The following is a 22347-nucleotide window of genomic DNA, read 5'->3' as shown; positions in this document are numbered from 1 at the left end:
AAAAAATAATAAAAAATCAAACCTCTATCATATGTTACATCCAAGTTCTTCTTCAACGCAGAGGGGGGAAGTTTCTTCTGTTGTCCTATCTGTTGAATCGGAGTATCCTAAAGCAGAAAAATCTATTTTAGCATGTAAACAGCTTTAGATTAGTAAAGAGAAAGATTATGAGCAGTAAAAATCACTACTTCATGGTTATTATGGGCACTGCCAAGGAGCACCCTGGAGAATGGAAGCGACAAACATTTTCCTTTGAGACTTAAGCCTGGGTGTATTTGCTCCCCGTTCTCCTCGAAACTATTTATAAGCAAGCCATTCTGAATTTGTCTGTTCTAGAAATTGGTTAGCACGCTAGACTTGAAATGCTTTGTCCGTGAGGACAGCTGGACAGCTGTCACTAGGACAGTCACTAGGACTGTCCTGGGATGTCACTAGGACAAATGTCACTAGGACAGCTGTCACTATGACAGTCACTAGGACTGTCCTAGGATGTCACTAGGACTAGGACAGCTGTTCGAGTCTTAGTGTTGTTGGTTATTTGGTTTGTGACGGGGGTCAGTGGCTTGACTCTTTAAGCTCAACCAGAGACAACCCGGCTCTATTTGAGTACGTGAAGAAATCCGGGGAAGGTAAACAGGATGGGTGTGCAAAAGCACAAGGCGACTGGCCCCAACACCTCATCGCAATTCTTGGCAGAAGGGCCATGAAACGGAGATCAGCACCGCCGGTACGACTGTAAGTCCAATGCCGCACACTTTACCATTTTAACGATGAAGATAATACAACCATTAATGATATATTAACACTGAACCTATTCATGGGAAAATTGCCCCCAACTCCCACCCCCCGCAAATTTATTGGGTATGTGCTTTATGTTAAAATCGTTGCATTTATTTTACAGTTACTTAATCGACTCGGCTACTGAACAGCTCAAATATATTATTATCCTACAAAATCAAACAGTTAGTGGTCTTAACAAGTTTTAAGTCGTTAAATGGTTAGAAAGCGTACTTAATCCACTCAACTTCTGAACAGCTCAAATATATTATTATTCCACAACATAACACAGTTGATAATATTAACAAGTCTTAAGCCGTAGGATGGTTAGAAGGCATACTTAATCGAGTCAACTTCTGAACAGCTCAAATATATCATGATTCTACAATATAAGACTTTTGTAGTCTTAAGAAGTCTTAAGTCGTAAGATAGTCAGAAAGTAGAGTTAACTGAATCAACTTCTGAAGGGCTCAACTACATTATTATCCCTCAATATAAGATGGTTAGCAGTATTAAAAAGTCTGAAGTTGTAAGATAGTTGGAAAGTAGACTTCATTGACTCAACTTGTGAACAGGTAAAATATTATTCTACAATATAAGACGATTAGTAGTCTGAAGTAGTCTTGAGTCGTAATATTTTTAGAAGGCATACTTAATCGAGTCAACTTCTGAACAGCTGAAATATATTATTATTCTACAATATAGAACTATTGTAGTCTTAAGAAGTCTTAAGTCGTAAGATAGTCAGAAAATAGAGTTAACTGAATCAACTTCTGAAGGGCTCAACTACATTATTATATACTACAATATAAGATGGTTAGTAGTATTAAAAAGTCTGAAGTTGTAAGATAGTTGGAAAGTAGACTTCATTGACTCAACTTGTGAACAGGTAAAATATTATTCTACAATATAAGACGATTAGTAGTCTTGAGTCGTAATATTTTTAGAAGGCATACTTAATCGAGTCAACTTCTGAACAGCTGAAATATATTATTATTCAACAATATAGAACTATTGTAGTCTTAAGAAGTCTTAAGTCGTAAGATAGTCAGAAAGTAGAGTTAACTGAATCAACTTCTGAAGGGCTCAACTACATTATTATCCCTCAATATAAGATGGTGAGCAGTATTAAAAAGTCTGAAGCTGTAAGATAGTTGGAAAGTAGACTTCATTGACTCAACTTGTGAACAGGTAAAATATTATTCTACAATATAAGACGATTAGTAGTCTTGAGTCGTAATAGTTTTAGAAGGCATACTTAATCGAGTCAACTTCTGAACAGCTGAAATATATTATTATTCTGCAATATAGAACTATTGTAGTCTTAAGAAGTCTTAAGTCGTAAGATAGTCAGAAAATAGAGTTAACTGAATCAACTTCTGAAGGGCTCAACTACATTATTATATACTACAATATAAGATGGTTAGTAGTATTAAAAAGTCTGAAGTTGTAAGATAGTTGGAAAGTAGACTTCATCGACTCAACTTGTGAACAGGAAAAATATAGTGTATTATTATTCTACAACATAAGACGGTTAGTAGTCTTAAGAAGTCTCAAATCGTAAGATAGACAATAAGTAGAGTTAATCGAATCAACTTCTGAAGGGCTCAGCTACATTATTATCTTATAATATAAGATGGCTAGTAGTATTAACAAGTGTTAAGAGTAGAAAGCTATCTTATACTCGTGTCCCTCACCCCTGCTGCCATCTACAATTTAGTCTAACTCTGTCAGCACACCAAATATGGGCATAGAGTCCCTAGGGAGAACACGTGGTTAATGGGGATCAATGACCTCTTTTTCCAAGGTCGATTTGCTGATGTTTTGGCCAAGTGCACGCTCGAGGCGAATGTCAAGGTGTCCAGAAATAGGAAACAGTTAGATCACGTGTGACAGATGATGTCATGGTTGATTGATTTGACACGAAAGGGGAACTAATTTATTATTTCTAAGGGGAATTATTGATTCACGAAAGGGGAATTATTTTATTGTTTCCAAGGAGAATTGTCTCCGGGACGAAGTTTATTAATATCTTTGGAGTTCGACCAGGAGAATTGTTTCCGGAATTATTTATTCACGAAAGGGGAATTAATTTATTGTTTCCAAGGAGAATTGTCTCCGGGACGAAGTTTATTAATATCTTTGGAGTTCGACCAGGAGAATTGTTTCCGGAATTATTGATTCACGAAAGGGGAATTAATTTATTGTTTCCAAGGAGAATTGTTTCCGGGACGAAGTTTATTAATATCTTTGGAGTTCGACCAGGAGAATTGTTTCCGGGCGAATGTTTTGAACTTAGCGATGAAGAGATTAACGCGTGAAAGGGTTTCCCAGCAATTTCAAATGTGACAGCGCAGAGATGCCAAAAAACAAAAGGAACACGCAGAAATTGCGTTTAGGGGTTATTTGGGCGAAACCGTTTTAGACATTTTAGGGAACTATTTCGGCGAAACAGTTAGAGACATTTTAAAAGATGATTTTAGAAGATGTTTTAGAAGAGGTTTTGAGTGTGGTCGTTATAATACACAAGTTCCATTTGAACAGTGTTGTGAGGTCCCATACCCAACCCCAAAGGGCCCCGATCCCCCTACCCCGACCCAAAAGGCTCCGATCCCCCTACCCCACGCCCGAAGAAAGCCCCTGGTCCCCAAAGGTCCCCCGGGCTCCCAAAGGGCCACCAGGCCCTCAAGAGCCCCCAGACCCCCACAGGCCCTCCCCCGCCCCCACAAGAACCCCCGGAGCCACGATTTTTTAATAGTTTTTTAAGGCTTTATTATATCATTTCAGAACAAGTTCCTTTCTTAATATCCCTCCTAAGCCCATTTTTCAACTTGAAGTACTTATCTTTTTCATCCAAATCTTTACTTTACAGCTTTTTGGTTACCACAACACCAAAAAAAACTTTTCAAAGACCATTTCAGAGCTCGTTACTTTCTTAATGTCCTTCCTAAACCCATTTTACAAATTGAAGTACCCATCCTTTACAGCTTTTTGAATGTTACAACACCAAGCAATACTATTCAAAGGCATTTCAGAACAAGTTCTTTTCTTAGTGACCGTCCTAAACCCATTTTACAAATTGAAGTACCCATCCTTTTCACACACAACTTTACTTTACAGCTTTTTGAATGTTCCAACACCAAGCAATACTTTTCAAAGGCATTTATGAACAAGTTCTTTTCTTAGTGACCGTCCTAAACCCATTTTACAATTTGAAGTACCCATCCTTTTCACCCATAACTTTACTATACTGATTTTTTGAATGCTCCAACACCATGCAATAGTTTGGTTAAGTTTTAGTTAAGAGTTTCTAGTTTTAGATTAGAGTCTTAGCTTAGAGTTTTTGTTAGAGTTCTAGTTTAGTTTAGTTTTAGTTAAGAGTTTAGAGTTTTACCTTAGAGTCTTAGCTTAGAGTTTTAGTTAGAGTTGAAGTTTAGTTTAGTTACAGTTAAGAATTTAGAGTTTTAGCTTAGAGTCATACCTTAGAGTTTTACTTAAAGTTTTAGTTTGACTAAGTTTTAGCTAAGAGTTTAGAGTTTTAGCTTAGAGTCTTAGCTTAGAGTTTTTTTGATAGAGTTCTAGTTTAGTTTAATTTTTGTTAAGAGTTTGATTCATTACCTTTGAGTTTCAGTTAAGAGTTCTAGTTTAGTTTAGTTTTAGTTAAGAGTTTTATGTTTTAACTGAGAGTCTTAGCTTAGAGTTTTAGTTAGAGTTATAGTTTAGTTTAGTTTTAGTTAAGAGTTTAGAATTTTTAGCTTAGAGTCTTACCTTAGAGTTTTTATTAGAGTTCTAGTTTATTTTAGTTTCAGTTAAGAGTTTAAAGTTTTTAACTGAGAGTAATTTCATAAAGTTGGTTCTTCAGTTTGATTGTAGTTTAGTTTTAGTTAAGAATTTAGTGTTTTAGTTTAGAGTATTAACTATTAGTTTCTGTTAAAATTCTAATAGAGTATAGTTTTATTTAATATTCATATTTATTAACCTCTATTCCTATATTAGATTTTTAGTTCCGTTTAGTTTTATTTTATATTTTTTTAGCTTAGAGTCTTAGCTTAGAGTTTTTGTTAGAATTCTAGTTTAGTTTAGTTTTAGTTAATCAATCAATCAATCAATCAATCATTTATTACCCACAACTAACAAAAAGTAGTACAAGTGGAGTAAATAATAATAGAAAAGAAAAACAAAACAAAAAAAAAACTTAACAAACACTATCAATTAAATTAAAATACGAAAAGAACTGTAAAAGACCGTGGTCAGGGCCAAGTTTACAAAATGCATCTGCAGAAAGCTTTTTGTGTAGGACACCGAGCTTTTGAGTTACATCCGTAGCAAAAAAATTATTAACTAGATACCGATTTCTAGTCCATGGCGGCAGAGAAAGAAGAAATTTGCAAGATTTGAAATAATTAACTTTAATCTTTTTTAAATCCTTTAGCTTAAGAACAGAATGAACACCCGAAAAATAAAGCACAGAATGATCAGAAAAAGTCGTGAATAAGCGCCCAAGAGCTCTTCTGTTATATTTTCCACGGTTTGCTACAATTTTTGTATAACTGAACTGAATTTTTCTTACTGAATTAGCAACAATCTGTTTACGAAAGAGAGCTAGAGAATTAGAAACAGTAACACCAAGCCACTGAAAGGAAGAGACAGAAAGTACAGAAAATTCATTACATACCAGAGGAGTAGACGAAGACAGATTATAAGATAAGAATTCACACTTGTCAAGATTCAGGGATAAACCAATATTTAGGAAAGACTGAGAAACTAAGGAAACCATCGCAGAAAGAGCAGACTTAGTACGACTAATCAACAGAATGTCATCAGCATAGGCAATGTAAGAAACATCAGTAGAACCAGAAAAATAAGTACCTGAGATCTTTTCCAGAACAGTAGAAATACAAATTTTGAACAGGGTTGGTGATAAAACACCTCCCTGCCTAACACCACGAAGCACTTTAATAGTTGTTTCTGGAGAAGATTTCAGGCGGAGGTAAGAATTAAACACCAAAACCGTAGAAGGTAAATAACCGAAAAATTAACACCAGAAGAAGCCAAAGAAAAGAAAAGCTGGTTATGAACAACAGAATCAAAAGCCTTTAAAAGATCAAGTGTACAAAGATATACGCCTTTACCCTTAGAAGAATTAGAAAGTAGAATAGAAGAAAGGACACGATGAGCATGTGGGCACCCCACCCCAGGTCTGAAACCAAGTTGATTTTCACCAAAGAAAGAAATATTTCCAGTTAGATTAGGTAAAAGAATATAGTCTAAGACTTTGCTAATATTGTAAGAAACAGAAATTTGACGGTAAGAAGAGCAATCTGTAGGCGGTTTACCTCTTTTTAAAATTGAAGACACGCTGCCACACACAAGACTTTCCGGGACGACAGAAGATGCCAAGCACATTTGAAACAAAAGCGCAAGATGTGACACAAGTTCAGCACATTGGGGAGTTAGATGCATTTTAGAGATACCTTCAGCATCAATAGATTTCGACTTCAGATGATTCAAAGCATTCAAAACTTCACAACGCGATATAGGCAAAACAAAGCGCTGACTTAGAAATCTAGGGACAATTTTAACAAACGCTTCACCAAACTTTTTATGAACAGAATAATTCAAAACGGAGAAAATCTTCGAATAATATGCATGCCAAGAACTTAGTGGAATATCAACACTACTTACATCAGAATCGTCTGTTTTACTTGAATTAATTACAATCCTCCAATCCTTAGGCGAAGATGTAAAATGAAGCCCTCGGTATTGGACACTTTTTGGATACTTCTTAAATTCTAATTTAGTTTTCTATTTAATAATAAAAAAATTACCGGACCTAGTCCGACCACAATCAGTCAAAATTTTTAGCCCAAATTTAGATTTATTTTTACAGGCCTTAAGGTTAGGTTCAAGTGACCAAAGAGGCTTTTGAGTATTTTTTCGGATTCGCTTAACTGGGACGGAAATTTTTTCAGCTTCTTTCATAGCAGAGAGGATAGAAAGATAATATCGGTCTATTTCATATTTAGCATAAATAAAATTCTGACTACACTGCAAAAGCTGATAAGGAACACAAATCGTACTTAAAAGTGAAGCCAAATTTATAAGATAAACAGAAAAATTCGCATCATTCCAAACAGGCTTATAAAACCATTTAGAACGCACCCCATTACTCTTATACACACTCCCAGAACAAACAACAGACTTAGATAAACAAAACAACAGTGGAAGGTGATCAAGATCATTCTCGTCAAAATGAACCGTAACGGGTGAGTAGACTAGAGCTGCAGAACAAATTACGTGATCAATGTCTGATTTACTACCTGAATGGTGAATATACGTATAATCATGGGACTTCTGAACAATTTTATAAGCCGGGAGAGAATCAAAAAGCTGACCATTCCTTACATTATCAGAAGCCAGATCAGTATTAAAATCACCAGCAATAACAAAATGCAACCCATTATCCGATATCTTTTGAATTCAAGATTTAAGACCATTACAAGCACAGGATAAATTCTGAAGTGAACGAATGGAACGATCATTATATGGCAGATACACATTAATTAATACCACATTACCAAGACGTACCGCAAGAAAAGTGTCATCTGATTGGAAAAGCACAGGACTTGCACCAGAAATATTTTTTCTTAAAAACACATGCTAAGCCGCCAGAAGGGCGACCACGCGTAATTTTAGCTGGACGCACAAAAACAACGTGATCACTGCTTCGTCTCAGAAAATTTTCGGTAAAAGCAGTCAGTAAATGTTCTTGGAGACAAACAACGTCGTAATTAACATACAGATCATCAATTACTCGTAAGAGTTTGGTGTTTTACCTTAGAGTCTTAGCTTAGAGTTTTAGTTAGAGTTCTAGTTTAGTTTCAGTTCATACTTCAGAGTTTTGGATTAGTTTCGTAGTTTATTGTTTTTGTTAGATTTCTAGTTTATTTTAGTTAGAGTTACGTGTTTTGAGCTTTTAGCAGAGATTCTTTTTATATGTTTTATGCTTACGTATTAGCGTATTGCAGTTTTAGGACGTAGTTTTGAATCGTATATTGGGGTCGTATCTTAGATTTTTTTTTAAATTTGTACTTGAGTTTAGTAATAGTTAAGAGTTTAGAGTTATATCTTAGAGTCTTTGTTAGAGTTTTAGTTTATTTTAGTTTTAGTTAAGAGTTTAGAGTTTTTAGATTAGAGTATTAACTTATAGTACTTGTCGAACATTTAGTCTATTTTAGTAATATTTAAGAGTTTAGAGTTTTGTCTTAGAGCCTTATATTGGAGTTTTTGTTAAAGTTTAAGTTTAGTTTAGTAATATTTAAGAGTTTAGAGTTTTAGCTTAGAGTCTTAGCTTAGAGTTTTTGTTAAAGTTGAGTTTTAGCTTAGAGCCTTAGCTTAGAGTTTTAGTTTAATTTAGTTTTAGTTAAGAGTTTAGAGTTTTTTAGCTTAGAGTCTTAGCTTAGAGTTTTTGTTAGAGTTCTAGTTTAGTTTTAGTTAAGAGTTTAGAGTTTTTAGCTTAGAGTCTTAGCTTAGAGTTTTAGTTATAGTTCTAGTTTAGTTTTAGTTAAGAGTTTAGAGTTTTACCATAGAGTCTTAGCTTAGAGTTTTAGTTATAGTTCTAGTTCAGTTTAGTTACAGTTAAAAATTTGGAGTTATAGCTTAGAGTCATAGCTTGGAGTTTTAGTTAAAGTTATAGTTTAGTAAAGTTATAGTTAAGAGTTTGGAGTTTTACATTAGAGTCATAGCTTAGAGTTTTAGTTAGAGTTATAGTTCAGTTTAGTTTTAGTTAAGAGTTTAGATTTTTAGCTTAGAGTCTTAGCTTATAGTTTGTGTTAGAGTTATAGTTCAGTTTAGTTTTAGTTAAGAGTCTCGAGTTTTTAGCTTAGAGTCTTAGCTTAGAGTTTCTGTTAGAGTTCTAGTTTAGTTTAGTTCTAGTTAAGAGTTTAGAGTTTTAGCTTATAGTCTTAGCTTATAGTTTGTGTTAGAGTTCTAGTTTAGTAATAGTTAAGAGTTTAGAGTTTTAGCTTAGAGTCTTAGCTTAGAGTTTTTGTTAGAGTTCTAGTTTAGTTTAGTTATAGTTAAGAGTTTGGTGTTTTACCTTAGAGACTTAGCTTAGAGTTTTAGTTTAGTTTTAGTTAAGAGTTTAGAGTTTTAGCTTAGAGTCTTATCTTAGAGTTTTTGTTAGAGTTCTAGTTCAGTTTAGTTTTAGTTAAGAATTTAGAGTTTTTAGATTAGGGTCTTAGTATAGTGTTTTTGTTGAAGTTCTAGTTTAGTTTAAAGTTTTATATTATACTAAGAGTTTTAATTATATTTCTAGTTTAGTTTTAGTTAAGAGTTTAGAGTTTTAGCTTAGAGTCTTAGCTTAGAGTTTTTGTTAGAGTTCTAGTTTAGTTTAGTTTTAGTTAAAGAGTTTAGAGTTTTAGCTTAGAGTCTTATCTTAGAGTTTTTGTTAGAGTTCTAGTTTAGTTTAGTTTTAGTTAAGAGTTTTTAGATTAGAGTCTTAGTTTAGAGTTTTTTGTTAAAGTTCTAGTTTAGTTTAGAATTTTAGCTTAGACTTAGAGTTTTAATGAGAGTTCTAGTTTAGTTTAGTTTTAGTTAAGAGTTTTAGCTTAGAGTCTTAGCTTAGAGTTTTTGTTAGAGTTCTAGTTTAGTTTAGTTTTAGTTAAGAGTTTAGAGTTTTAGCTTAGAGTCTTAGCTTAGAGTTTTTGTTAGAGCTGAAGTTTAGTTTAGTTATAGTTAAGAGTTTTAGCTTAGAGTCTTAGCTTAGAGTTTTTGTTAAAGTTTAGTTTTACTCAAGAGTTTAGAGTTTTAGATTAGAGTCTTAGCTTAGAGTTTTAGCTTAGTTTAGTTTTAGTTAAGAGTTTAGTATTTTTAACTTAGAGTCTTAGTTTAGAGTTTTTGTTGAAGTTCCAGTTTAGTTTAGTTTTAGTTTAGAGTTTTAGCTTAGACTTAGAGTTTTAATTAGAGTTATAGTTTAGTTTAGTTTAACTTAAGAGTTTAGAGTTTTTATCTTACAGTCTTAGCTTAGTTTTATATAGAGTTCTAGTTTAATTTAGTTTTAGTTAAGAGTTTAGAGTTCAACCATAGATTCTTAGCTTAGAGTTTTAGTTATAGTTAAAGTTTAGTTTAGTTGCAGTTATGAATTTGGAGTTTTAGCTTAGAGTCATAGTTTAGAGTTTTACTTAAATTTATAGTTTGGTTAAGTTTTAGTTAATAGTTTTGAGTTTTAGCTGAATCTTTGCTTAGAGTTTTTGTTAGAGTTCTAGTTTAGTTTAGTTTTAGTTAAGAGTTTAGATTTTTACCTTAGAGTCTTAGCTTAGAGTTTTTGTTAGAGTTCTATTTTAGTTTAATGTTATTTAATAATTTGATGTTTTACCTTTGAGTTTCAGATAGAGTTCTACTTTAGTTTACTTATAGTTAAGAGTTTAGTGTTTTACCTTAGAGTCTTAGATTAGAGTTTTTGTTAAAGTTGAATTTTAGTTTAGTAATAGTTAAGAGTTTAGAGTTTTAGCTTAGAGTCTTAGCTTAGAGTTTTTGTTAGAGTTCTAGTTTATAAAGTTACAGTTTGGTTAAGTTTTAGTTAAGAGTTTCGAGTTTTAGCTGAGTCTTAGCTTAGAGTTTTTGTTAGAGTTCCAGTTTAGTTTAGTTTTAGTTAAGAGTTTAGAGTTTTACCTTAGAGTCTTAGCTTAGAGTTTTTGTTAGAGTTCTAGTTTAGTTTAATTTTAGTTAAGAGTTTGATGTTTTACCTTTGAGTTTTAGTTAGAGTTCTCGTTTAGTTTAGTTTTAGTTAAGAGTTTAGTGTTTTACCTTAGAGTCTTAGCTTAGAGTTTTTGTTAAAGTTGAAGTTTAGTTGATTAAGAGTTACGATTTTGTTGTTTTAGCTTAGAGTCACAACTTTGATCTTGAGTTTGATTACGGGTTCATTTTATTTTTGGCTACGAGTTGGGTGTTTTTAGCTTAGAGTGTCAGATTACAGGTTTTGTTGACGTTCTAGTTTATAGTAGTTGCAGTAATTGGTTTAGTGACATTCCGTAGATACTTTTCTATGATATTTAGATATACTTGAAGTTTATTTTTCTTATATTTAATATTTTAGAGTTTTAGCATAGAGTCGAAGCTTAGAGTTTTGTTAGAGTTCTAGTTTAGTTAAGTTTTAGTTAAGATTTTATAGTTTTAGATTAGAGTCTTATCTTAGAGTTATAGTTAGAGTTGAAGTTTAGTTTAGTTATAGTTAAGAATTTAGAGTTTTTTAGCTTAGAGTAATAGTTTAGAGTTTTTGTTAGAGTTCTAGTTTAGTTTAGTTAAGAGTTTAGAGTTTTATCATAGAGTCATAGCTTAGAGTTTTTGTTGAAGTTGAAGTTCAGTCATAGTTAAGAATTTAGAGTTTTTAGCTTAGAGTCTTAGCTTAGAGTTTTACTTAGAGTTCTAGTTTAGTTTAGTTTTAGTTAAGAGTTTAGAGTTATATCTTATAGTCTTAGCTCAGAGTTTTTGCTGTAGTTCTAGTTTAGTTTAGTTAAGAGTTTAGAGTTCTACATTAGAGTCTTAGCTTAGAGTTTTACTTAGAGTTGAAGTTTAGTTTAGTTATAGTTAAGGGTTTAGAGTTTTAGCTTGGAGTCTTAGCTTAGAGTTTTAGTTAGAGTTCTAGCTTAGTTTAGATGAGATAAGATATTTATTTCGAGAAATTACTATCACAAGCCCTGAAGGGCCGAATTAGAATTTCGAAGTCCATAAAAAAACAAACAAGCAAGAAAATCATAACAAAAGCACAACAATTTACAGATTGGCAACCAATTAAAAAAAAAAAAAAAATTAAAATAAAATAAATGAATAATCAAATATCGGAATGCTGTATGATTCCTTTGTCACTTATAATAAAAAACTTCAAAATGGCAACTAGTTAATAATATAAAAACTAATAAAACTGAAAAAAAATAAATAATATACACATTAACAAATATTTAAAAAACAACATAAAAAGGGGATAGGGAACAAAAAAGAGTATAGAGAAAACCGAGCTGTTTCTTTTATTATATAAGAGAAACGACAAAATTTATGCACAAATTAACCACTATTTATTAAATCAGTAAAAAAAGGGATAAAAGATTTCTTATACCGCAAGGTAGTACAAAGAATGGGAGATAAGGTGGGGATAGGCTGGGACACAGTTCGTGGAGGACGATTTATATCAGGTACATGGTATTCAGGGAAAAGGTTCGCAGTACGGGGGTTCAAAAGTGCCAACTTACCAAAACGGAGGCACAAATTATTTCTTCGTCTCTCGAGGGTCTCTAGGTTTGAAATATTTAACAAATACAGATAGGGTATCTTGCCCTCTTTAAAAATAATTCTTAGAGCTCTCTTTTGGACATTTTCAATTTTTTGCGTTGCTTCATTAGAGAGGCCAGGGTGCCACACAGGACAAGCGTACTCTAATATGGGACGCACAAAAGAAATGTATACTTGTAGTAAATGTGATTGGGGGCAACTGTATTTTAGTGTCAATTCATAGTCTAAATATCTAAATTAGAGTAAGGGCATAGATTTTTATTTAGAGTTTTAGTTTAGTTTAGTTCTAGCAGAGAGTCTTAAGTTTCAACTTAAAGTCTTATACTCGATGGTTTTTTATTGTTATATTTCAGGTTAGTTTAGTTATATTTACGAGTTTAGATTTTTAGCTTAGAGTCTTAGCTTATAGTTTTAGTTAGAGTTATTGTTTATTTTAGTTTTAGTTAAGAGTTATAGCTTAGAGGTTTAGCCTAGAATCTTAGCTTAGAGATTTAGTTAGAGTTGAAGTTTAGTCTAAACTAGCATAACCACAAAATTACACAATATTGCATAGAAATACCAAAACCATAGGTTAGATTAGGTTAGGTTAGAGGTTAGGTTTCTCCACGTTTAAGTTAGGTTAGCTTATTATGAGCGCTCATGAAAAGCTAACCTAATCCAACTGGTACAAAGTCGACATGGGGGGATTTTCCGGCGAGTATGGTTAGGTTAGGCTTGGGGGGATTTTCCAGCGAGTATGGTTAGGTTAGGTTAGACTAGATTAGATTAGGTTAAGTCAGGTTAGGTTAGCTAAGTTAGGTTAGGTTAGTTAGTAAACATCTCTCCATGTTTAAGTTAGGTTAGGTTAGGCTAGATTAAGTTATGTTAGGTTAGGTTAAGTTAGGTTAGCCTACGTGCGCGCGTACGTAGGCTAACCTAACTTAACCTAACCTATCATAACTTAATCTAGCCAAACCTAACCTAGCTCAAACATGGAGAGATTTTTACTACCTAACCTAACCTAACTTACCTAACCTAGCCTAACTTACCTAACCTGACTTAATATAATCTTACCTAACTTAATCTAGTCTAACAAAACCTAACCATATGCGCTAGAAAATCCCCCCAAGCCTAACCTAGCATATCCATACTCACTTGAAAATCCCTCTCTGTCGACTTTGTACCAGTTAGATTAGTCTAGATTATCGTGAGCACTCATGATAAACTAACCTAATCTAACCTAACATAAACGTGAAGAAAACTAACCTCTAAACGAACCTAACCAAATTTAACATATGGTTTTGGTATTTCTATGCAATATTGTGTAGTTTTGTGGTTATGCTAGTTTAGACTAAACTTCAACTCTAACTAAATCTCTAAGCTAAGATTCTAGGTTAAACCTCTAAGCTCTAACACTTAACTAAAACTAAACTAGACAATAACTCTAATTGAAAACTCTAAGCTAAGAAGCTAAAACTATAAACTCTTAACTATAACTAAACTAAACGAAACTTCAACCCTAACTAAAACTCTAATATAAGACTTTAAGGTAAAACTTAAAACTCTTAACTAAAACTAAAGTAATCTAGAACTATAAATAAAACTCTAAGCTAAGACTTTAAGGTAAAACTCTAAACTCTTAACTATAACTAAACTAAGCTAGAACTCTAACTAAAACTCTAATCTAAGATTACAAGCTAAAACTCAAAACAATTAAATCTAACTTAACGACACTACAACACTATTTGAAACTCTAAGCTAAGACTCTAACGTAGAACTCTTAACTCTAAACTAAACTAGAACTACAACAAAAACTCTAAGCTAATACTCTAAGACAAAACTTCTAAACTCTTAACTAAAACTAAACTAAAACTCTAAGTAAAACTCTAAGCTAAGACTCTAAGCTAAAAACTCTAAACTAGAAAGTTTTCTAAACTAGAAAAACTCTAAGTTTTTGTTAGAGTTCTAGTTTAGTTTAGTTTTAGTTAAGAGTTTAGAGTTTTTAGCTTAGAGTCTTAGCTTAGAGTTTTAGTTAGAGTTCTAGTTTAGTTTAGTTTTAGTTAATAGTTTAGTTTTACCATAGAGTCTTATCTTCGAGTTCTAGTTAGAGTTGAAGTTTAGTTTAGTTACAGTTATGAATTTAGAGTTTTAGCTTAGAGTCATAGCTTAGAGTTTTACTTAAAGTTGTAGTTTAGTTAAGTTTTAGTTAAGAGTTTCGAGTTTTAGCTTAGAGCCTTACCATAGAGTGTTTGTTAGAGTTCTAGTTTAGTTTAGTATTAGTTAAGAGTTTAGTGTTTTATCTTAGAGTCTTAGATTAGATTTTTAGTTAGAGTTCTAGTTTAGTTTAGTTATAGTTCAGAATTTAGAGTTTTAGCTTAGAGTCATAGATTAGAGTTTTAGTTAAAGTTATAGTTTAGTAAAGTTATAGTTAAGAGTTTAGAGTTTTAACTTAGAGTCATAGCTTAGAGTTTTAGTTAGAGTTCTAGTTCAGTTTAGTTTTAGTTAAGAGTTTAGAGTTTTACTTAGAGTCTCAGCTTATAGTTTGTGCTAGAGTTCTAGTTTAGTTTAGTTATAGTTAAGAGTCTCGAGTTTTTAGCTTAGAGTCTTAGCTTGGAGTTTCTGTTAGAGTTCTAGTTTACTTTACTTCTAGTTAAGAGTTTATAGTTTTAGCTTAAAGTCTAAGCTTATAGTTTGTGTTAGAGTTCTAGTTTAGTTTAGTAATAGTTAAGAGTTTAGAGTTTTAGGTTAGAGTTTTAGCTTAGAGTTTTTGTTAGAGTTCTAGCTTAGTTTAGTTATAGTTAAGAGTTTGGTGTTTTACCTTAGAGACTTAGCTTAGAGTTTTAGTTTAGTTTTAGTTAAGAGCTTAGAATTTTAGCTTAGAGTCTTAGCTTAGAGTTTTTGTTAGAGTTCTAGTTTAGTTTAGTTTTAGTTGAGTTTAGAGTTTTTAGATTAGAGTCTTAGTTTAGAGTTTTTTGTTGAAGTTCTAGTTTAGTTTAAAGGTTTAGCTTAGACTTGTAGTTTTAATTAGATTTCTAGTTTAGTTTAGTTTTAGTTAAGAGTTTAGAGTTTTAGCTTGGAGTCTTAGCTTAGAGTTTTTGTTAGATTTCTAGTTTAGTTTAGTTTTAGTTAAGAGTGTAGATTTTTAGCTTAGAGTCTTAGATTAGAGTTTTTGTTAGAATTCTAGCTTAGTTTAGTTTAGTTTTAGTTAAGAGTTTAGAGTTTTTAGATTAGAGTCTTAGTTTAGAGTTTTTTGTTGAAGTTCTAGTTTAGTTTAAAGTTTTAGATTAGACTTAGAGTTTTAGTTAGAGTTCTAGTTTAGTTTAGTTTTATTTAAGATTTTAGAGTTTTAGCTTAGAGTCTTATATTAGAGTTTTGTTAGAGTTCTAGTTTAGCTTAATTTTAGTTAATAGTTTAGAATTTTAGCTTAGAGTCATAGCTTAGAGTTTTTGTTAAAGTTGAAGTTAAGTTTAGTTTAGTTATAGTTAAGTTTTTAGAGCTTTAACATTGATTAATAGATTAGAGTTTTTGTTAAAGTTTAGTTTTACTTAAGATGTTATAGTTTCATCTTATATACATGGATGAGAGTTTTTTTGTATTTCATTTTTACTTAAAAATTTATTGTTTTTAGCTTAGAGTCTTAGTTTAGTGTTTTTGTTGAAGTTCTAGTTTAGTTTAGTTTAAGTTTAGAGTTTTAGCTTAGACTTAGAGTTTTAATTAGAGTTGTAGTTTAGTTTAGTTTTAGTTAAGAGTTTACAGTTTTTAGCTTAGAGTCTTAGCTTAGTTTTATTTAGAGTTCTAGTTTAATTTAGTTTTAGTTAAGAGTTTAGAGTTTTAAAATATAGTCTTAGCTTAGAGTTTTAGTTAGAGTTAAAGTTTAGTTTAGTTACAGTTAAGAATTTAGAGTTTTAGCTTGGAGTCATAGCTTAGAGTTTTACTTAAAGTTATAGTTTGGTTAAGTTTTAGTTAAGAGTTTCGAGTTTTAGCTTAGAGTCTTAGCTTAGAGTTTTTGTTAGAGTTCTAGTTTAGTTTAGGGTCGGGGTGGGGGGATCGGGGCCTTTTGGGGTTGGGTATGGGACCTCACGACACTGTTCAAATGGAACTTGTAATATTATAACGACCACACTCAAAACCTCTTCTAAAACATCTTCTAAAATCATCTTTTAAAATGTCTCTAACTGTTTCGCCGAAATAATTCCCTAAAATATCTAAAACGGTTTCGCCCAAATAACCCCTAAACGCAATTTCTGCGTGTTCCTTTTGTTTTTTGGCATCTCTGCGCTGTCACATTTGAAATTACTGGGAAACCCTTTCACGCGTTAATCTCTTCATCGCTAAGATCAAAACATTCACCCGGAAACAATTCTCCAGGTCGAACTCCAAAGATATTAATAAACTTCGTCCCGGAGACAATTCTCCTTTGAAACAATAACTTATGTCACTTGTATTTAATAAATAATTCCGGAAATAAGTCTCCTGGTCGAACTCCAAAGATATTAATAAACTTCGTCCTGGAGACAATTCTCCTTGGAAATAATAAATTAATTCCTCTTTCGTGAAACAATAATTCCGGAAGCAATTCTCCTGGTCAAACTCCAAAGATATCAATAAACTTCGTCCCGGAGACAACTCTCCTTGGAAACAATAAATTAATTCCCCTTTCGTGAATCAATAATTCCTCTTAGAAACAACAAATTAATTCCCCTTTCGTGTCAAATCAATCAACCATGACATCATCTGTCACACGTGATCTAACTGTTTCCTATTCCTGGACACCTTGACATTCGCCTCGAGCGTGCACTTGGCCAACAACAACATCAGCAAATAGACCTTGGAAAAAGAGGTCATTGATCCCCATTAACCACGTGTTCTCCCTAGGGACTCTATGCCCATATTTGGTGTGCTGACAGAGTTAGACTAAATTGTAGATGGCAGCAGGGGTGAGGGACACGAGTATAAGATAGCTTTCTACTGTTAAGTTGTAAGATAGTTGGAAAGTAGACTTAATCGACTCAACTTCTAAAGAGCTCAACTATATTATTATTCTACAATATAAAATGGTTATGTACCTTGGTTTTCTGCGATTTCATTTTCTCTTCTAAGTTTCTCTTTTCTTCCAACTCTTTCTGCTTTCTGATTGCTTCAGCGTTTTTCTGTTCTAATTCTGCTGCTTTCTGTTTTTGTTGTGCCATAAATTTTTGAACTTTTTCATCCTGCTTCATCAGTTCTCGTCTCATCATCACTTCTTTCATCTTTTGTTCTCGTTTTCTGTTCGAGAACAACAATAAGATTTCAATGTCAACAAAAAATTACGGTGATGAATATACTAATGACAATAACAATATATTAATGACAAATAAAAATTACTGACGATGAATATATTAATGACAAAGGAGATCAATAATTTCTTAGACCACACTGCTTTTCCATTTACAAAAAATTACGCAAGAAAAACGGGTTTTAATTTTTAATAAAGCAGTGAATAAATAACAACAAAATAAACACTTAATTAAAAGTTTGATTCCTACTTATTTATTTACATTTCTTTTCTTTTCTTTTGTTTTTTTCTCTATCTCTTCGTGTGTTTAGTTTTGTTGTATTTCGATGTATGTGATTTTTTTTTTAAAAGAACATTTTTTTTTGTTTTTCTCTTCTTGTTTTCGTTGACAGAGGGTCCCGGATGTGGGGCCGAAATATTCGGATTTTTTTTTAATTACGTGTTTATTTTGTTGTTATTTATTCACTGCTTTATTAAAAGTAAAACCTGTTTTTCTTGCTTAATTTTTGACAAAGGAGGTATTTTAGCCCGGAATTTGCAATCAAGTAAAATGGAAAATAAGAAAAATGGAAGAAAATGAGAGGAGAACATGCAATATAGTTCTTCAAAAGTTATGGTAGTGGGTCAATCAGCACAAAGTGGGTCAATCACTACCACTACCATTACCACAAAAGCTCTGTAGAATGAGATTAAAGGCTTTTATTTTTCTGTTGTTATATTTGCCAAATGCAGTCCTGTTTATGTACTATTAGTTAATTCGTCTTCCTTGATTTTCTCTTATATTACTTTGAGAATTTTGCGAAGTTTTCGGGATAAAACCCGTGGACTTTCTAAACGTTGTCTTTCTATTGGATTAATATGGTGATAGGTTATGGTAATATAACGTTTGTGGAGATTTATGGTAATAGAACGTTTGTTGATATGGTAATAGAACATTTGTGGAGATTTGCTGATTTTTGCCATGTTTGTCTGAACAGAGTACGAGAAAAGTATACAAAAATATGACAAAAATTGTGAGAATCGTCTTCTGTGTTATTCCCCTTTCCCATAAAGTGTCTTTAATTGCTATGATAATACTACTAATTGTGAAGTTCAAAGTGATTTTCGTAAGGTTCAGAAGCCATTGCAAAGAAACGGTAGAAGGCAAATAAGAGGTACACCTGTTGCCAAATTAGCGATACCAGCAAAGAAATCGACACCCAATAAGGCACCATCAGTCAAGAAAGCTCCAGCCAAGAAAGTGGGATCTAAAAAGTCTGTAGCTAAGAAACCAGCTAAAAAGTAAAAAACCAGCTAAAAAAAAGTTGCCTACGCAAGCTCTAAGACGGCATATTCTGAAAGAGCGCAACTTGAATACCACCTGTGATTTTTTTTTTTTTTTTTTTTTTTTTTAGTAGGCACTAACAATGGCTTACCTACCATATACTAGTAATGGAAAAAGTAAAAGTGATAGAAAGAAGCAGAAAAAATGTCAAAGGTAAGAAAATTAAAATAAGTTTTGACATAAGAATTGACATAGAAACGCGAAATAAATCAGGCAATCTAAAATAAGTTTCTTTTACATTTCTGTGTTTTAAAAACCCGAACCGATTAATTGACCTGCCATATAGGTGAAGGCTTGGGTCTATGGACATTGGGTCTCAGCTTTATATTAGTACAGATAACCTAAACTACTGAGCAGTGTTGCCAGATGTTCACTGTGGAAAAAGCGCAAGCAATTTCTAAAACAAGCCAAAACACGCCTCGCTCGGCATGGAAAAATATAGTAAGGAGAAGAAACTGGCGATGAGTCCCTATAAGGCTCATCTTATACGATAAATCAGCGCAATTTGCATTGTAGCGATGTTGAACGACTTATGCTTATCATAAAGATAATAAAGCAGAAGTAACGCTACCTAAATAAAATTAACAGAACCTTTGACACTCAATAGAATTATTCCTTCTCCTTACTATATTTTTTCCATGTCGCTCGAGTTCCCTGGAAAACGTCTCTCGGGAGCTCTTCGAAATAGTTCACCAGGAGCAAGAGTCGCTGGCAACTGTATAGCTCTTTCTTCACTGACAGATTCCGTACCTGGAGATTTCGTCTTCACTGCTTCAGAATTTGATGGATCGCCCGCTAAATTTGAAAGTGAAGTCATGTGGTTCCAGAATATATAGCAAAGATGCTGCTCTATACCATTTTGTTAATCCGGAATAAACATGCGTGGGGCAAATCATGAACTGAATCATTAATAACTATATTTTTATTTCGTCCCAGAATGAAAATAATATCTAGAAGCAATATTGTGCAATAAATTGAATTTCTTTGAATTTAGTATTAAAAAGTAATAATATATCCTTCCGTTTCGCTAAATTCTTGTTGTTTTTGATCGCCATGGCTTCTAAACATTATAATTCCTCTTTTCAGTCACTTTGGATCAGGCGATCTGTTTGCTAGATGACAGCGACCTAAGGGATTTGGACCTGGAGGATAGCGACGATGAAGGTGACAAATGGAAGCCTTTCAATGATGACGGCCATCTTCGTACCAACAACTGCGAATCCTCATCCAAAGAGGAAGAAGAGCCTAGATCACTCGACACTTTTGATCTGGATAATTTTGATTCTGTGCTCGATGACGAAGAGGATGATATTCCACTTTCAATGTTGAGGACCCATTTTCACCCAGATCCAAAAAACGCACGTCGCCCTTTGCACAAATGGAAGCCCTCAGAACAGTTTACTGGTGCGAATTTTGGATTTGAACTGATTGACGAAAATCAGCGATCACAAATATTTTCTGACATACTTCTCAGACCATTTCTTTGAACAAATGTCTTTAGCAATGAATCATCACTACCAGAAAACGTAAGAAAAACCACTTTCTGCGACGAAATCGGAACTTAAGATAATTTTCCATACAACTATTCTGATGGGTAATCTGAAATACCCGAAGATCAGAATGTTCTGGAGCAAAATATTCGAAGTCCCAATCATTGCTAAGAACATAAATCAAGACAGGTACTTCAAACTCCGGAGCAAATTGTGGAAGATGAATACGACCAAGGCGCCAGAGCTGCTGACCGACTATGGGAAGTCAGACCACTTTTGGAAGAAGTTCGTAGAATGTGCACGTCCCTCGAAAGAGGAGAGCTCCTGAGCATCGACGAGCAGATGATCCCATTTTTCGGACGATGTTGAATGAAGCACTACGTCCCAAATAAATTAATCCTTTGGGTTTGAAGAACTTCGTGCTGGCTGGTTCATCTGGCTTGGTGTATGACATCTGGCTATCATTTACCAAGGGAAGACCACGTTCTCGGAAGACCTTCAAGTGAAGGGATTAGGAAGTGCTGCCGCACGGCATCTAAGTAAAGGCACCAAAGAAGGGACAAGCCTCTTTTTTGACGTTTTTTTTTTTTTACTTCGATGAAAATTCTCGAAAACCTTGACGCTCTAAAAATCAAAGCAGCAGGCACGTTGATGAAGAATCGTCTAGAAGGAGCTCCGGTGAAATCAGACGGAGAGCTGAAAGGACTAGGTAGAGAAACGTCTATTAGTTTCGTTCGAGAAGACAGATAATTGCTCAGACCCAAGGGTATGACAAAAAAGCCCTTTTCTAGCCTCAAACAGTGTTGCCAAACTGCCTGAGGAGAATGTAAGGAGGTATGATAAAAAACAGGAGAAATGCATTGTCGTCCAATGCCCCAGGATTGTATGCGACTACAACCACCACATGGGGCTGTAGATTTATTCCGCAGAATGACCAGCTACTACCGGTTTGACGCCCAGACCAAAAAGTGGACCTTACGGTTTTTCACAATTTCATTGATCTAACCCTATCTAATGCCTGATGGTTCTATACCAAAGACTGAATCAAACTTTGCCGTTCCTACGAGAAACTCCTTTACTTCCGGTTCCACGTCTAGGAGTAACTAGCCATTGAGAAAGCTAGGGCAGTTTCAGCCGACCTTTTTCAGTCTGACATTGAAAACGAAGACATGAAAATGGAGGGGGAAGCCTCCGCGAAAAGAAGAAAGCTTTGTCCTCTTGCCTTCGTAGCTGGAGCGCTCGGGATCAGATAACATCTCCCGAAATTTTTTCGATATCCTGAAGAATAGTGCTCGCTATCGCTACCCAGGTTGTCCAATGCGAACGAAAGTCTACTGCTTCAAGTGTCAACTTTTTCTTTGCTTTTTCACATTGGCAAAGAAGCTAGACAGTGTTTTACTCTTTTTCTCCGATAACTAGTTTTGCTCTTTTTTATATTAAAATACCATACAAAAACACCAAGCTGAGACCCATTGTCCAACTGGTTGTACATCTCCCTCACTCCCCCTAAGTCCGTGAAAAGATACATGACCCAGATATATATTCTACGATTTTTTTTTCGTCGAAGAGTTTCAAATTTCATTGAAATCGGACGAAGGAAACCTATTCAGGAGGATATATATATATATATATATATATATATATATATATATATATATATATATATATATATATATATATATATATATATATATATATATATATATATATAACTTGAATAAATTTGAAAAAATAATAGATTGAAAGATTTCAAAGATACTACACACCTTTTATTTTCTTCTGCTCTCCTTCGAATTTCTTCTTCTTTTTTTCGTTTTACTTCTAATTCTTTCTGTTCTTTGGCTCTTAATTCTTCCTCTTTCTTTTTCTTTTGTTCCTCTTCAGATGGCTTTGGCGGTTGGCGGTTGGAAGGAAGGAATGATTTCACACCTGTTACAATATTTCCAGGCTTCGACTTGCAAAAGGTAAAAAGTCAAGTTAGGTGAATCAAACCTTGATTGGTTAGATTAGTTGGAAGGCCCCTTTAATCCAGATATTAGGATATTTCAATGAAGTTATTTTTGGCAATCGTAATAATTATCCAAGAACATAACTTTTAACTTGAGACAAAAGGGCATAATTGTAGTTGACAACATATTTTAGGTAGGATCAAAGTGAATGTCTTTTCATGTCTTTTTTATGCTCTTCCATAATTCAATAATCGCTCCTGGGGTAGA

General features: G+C 33.3%; 1 protein-coding gene across 3 annotated transcripts in view; it reads right to left on the bottom strand.

Moving 5' to 3' along the window:
- The window catches only part of LOC148939610 (uncharacterized), a 101734-nt gene that overhangs the window by 8001 nt on the left and 71386 nt on the right, over nt 1-22347 (bottom strand). For all 3 annotated transcript variants that reach the window (XM_089106771.1, XM_089106772.1, XM_089106773.1), the window contains 3 exons: nt 21898-22085; nt 17109-17307; nt 23-107 (listed from right to left, as the gene is read on the bottom strand). In XM_089106771.1, the coding sequence (XP_088962897.1) occupies nt 23-107; nt 17109-17307; nt 21898-22085 (472 nt within the window). The remainder of the gene's footprint in view (nt 1-22; nt 108-17108; nt 17308-21897; nt 22086-22347) is intronic.

The sequence above is a fragment of the Artemia sp. Qi Xiang Cuo genome, chromosome 21 (assembly GCF_049724085.1).
Source record: "Artemia sp. Qi Xiang Cuo chromosome 21, ASM4972408v1, whole genome shotgun sequence".
In the NCBI taxonomy this organism is placed as follows: domain Eukaryota; kingdom Metazoa; phylum Arthropoda; class Branchiopoda; order Anostraca; family Artemiidae; genus Artemia; species Artemia sp. Qi Xiang Cuo.
This window is presented reverse-complemented; position numbering and strand designations above follow the sequence as displayed.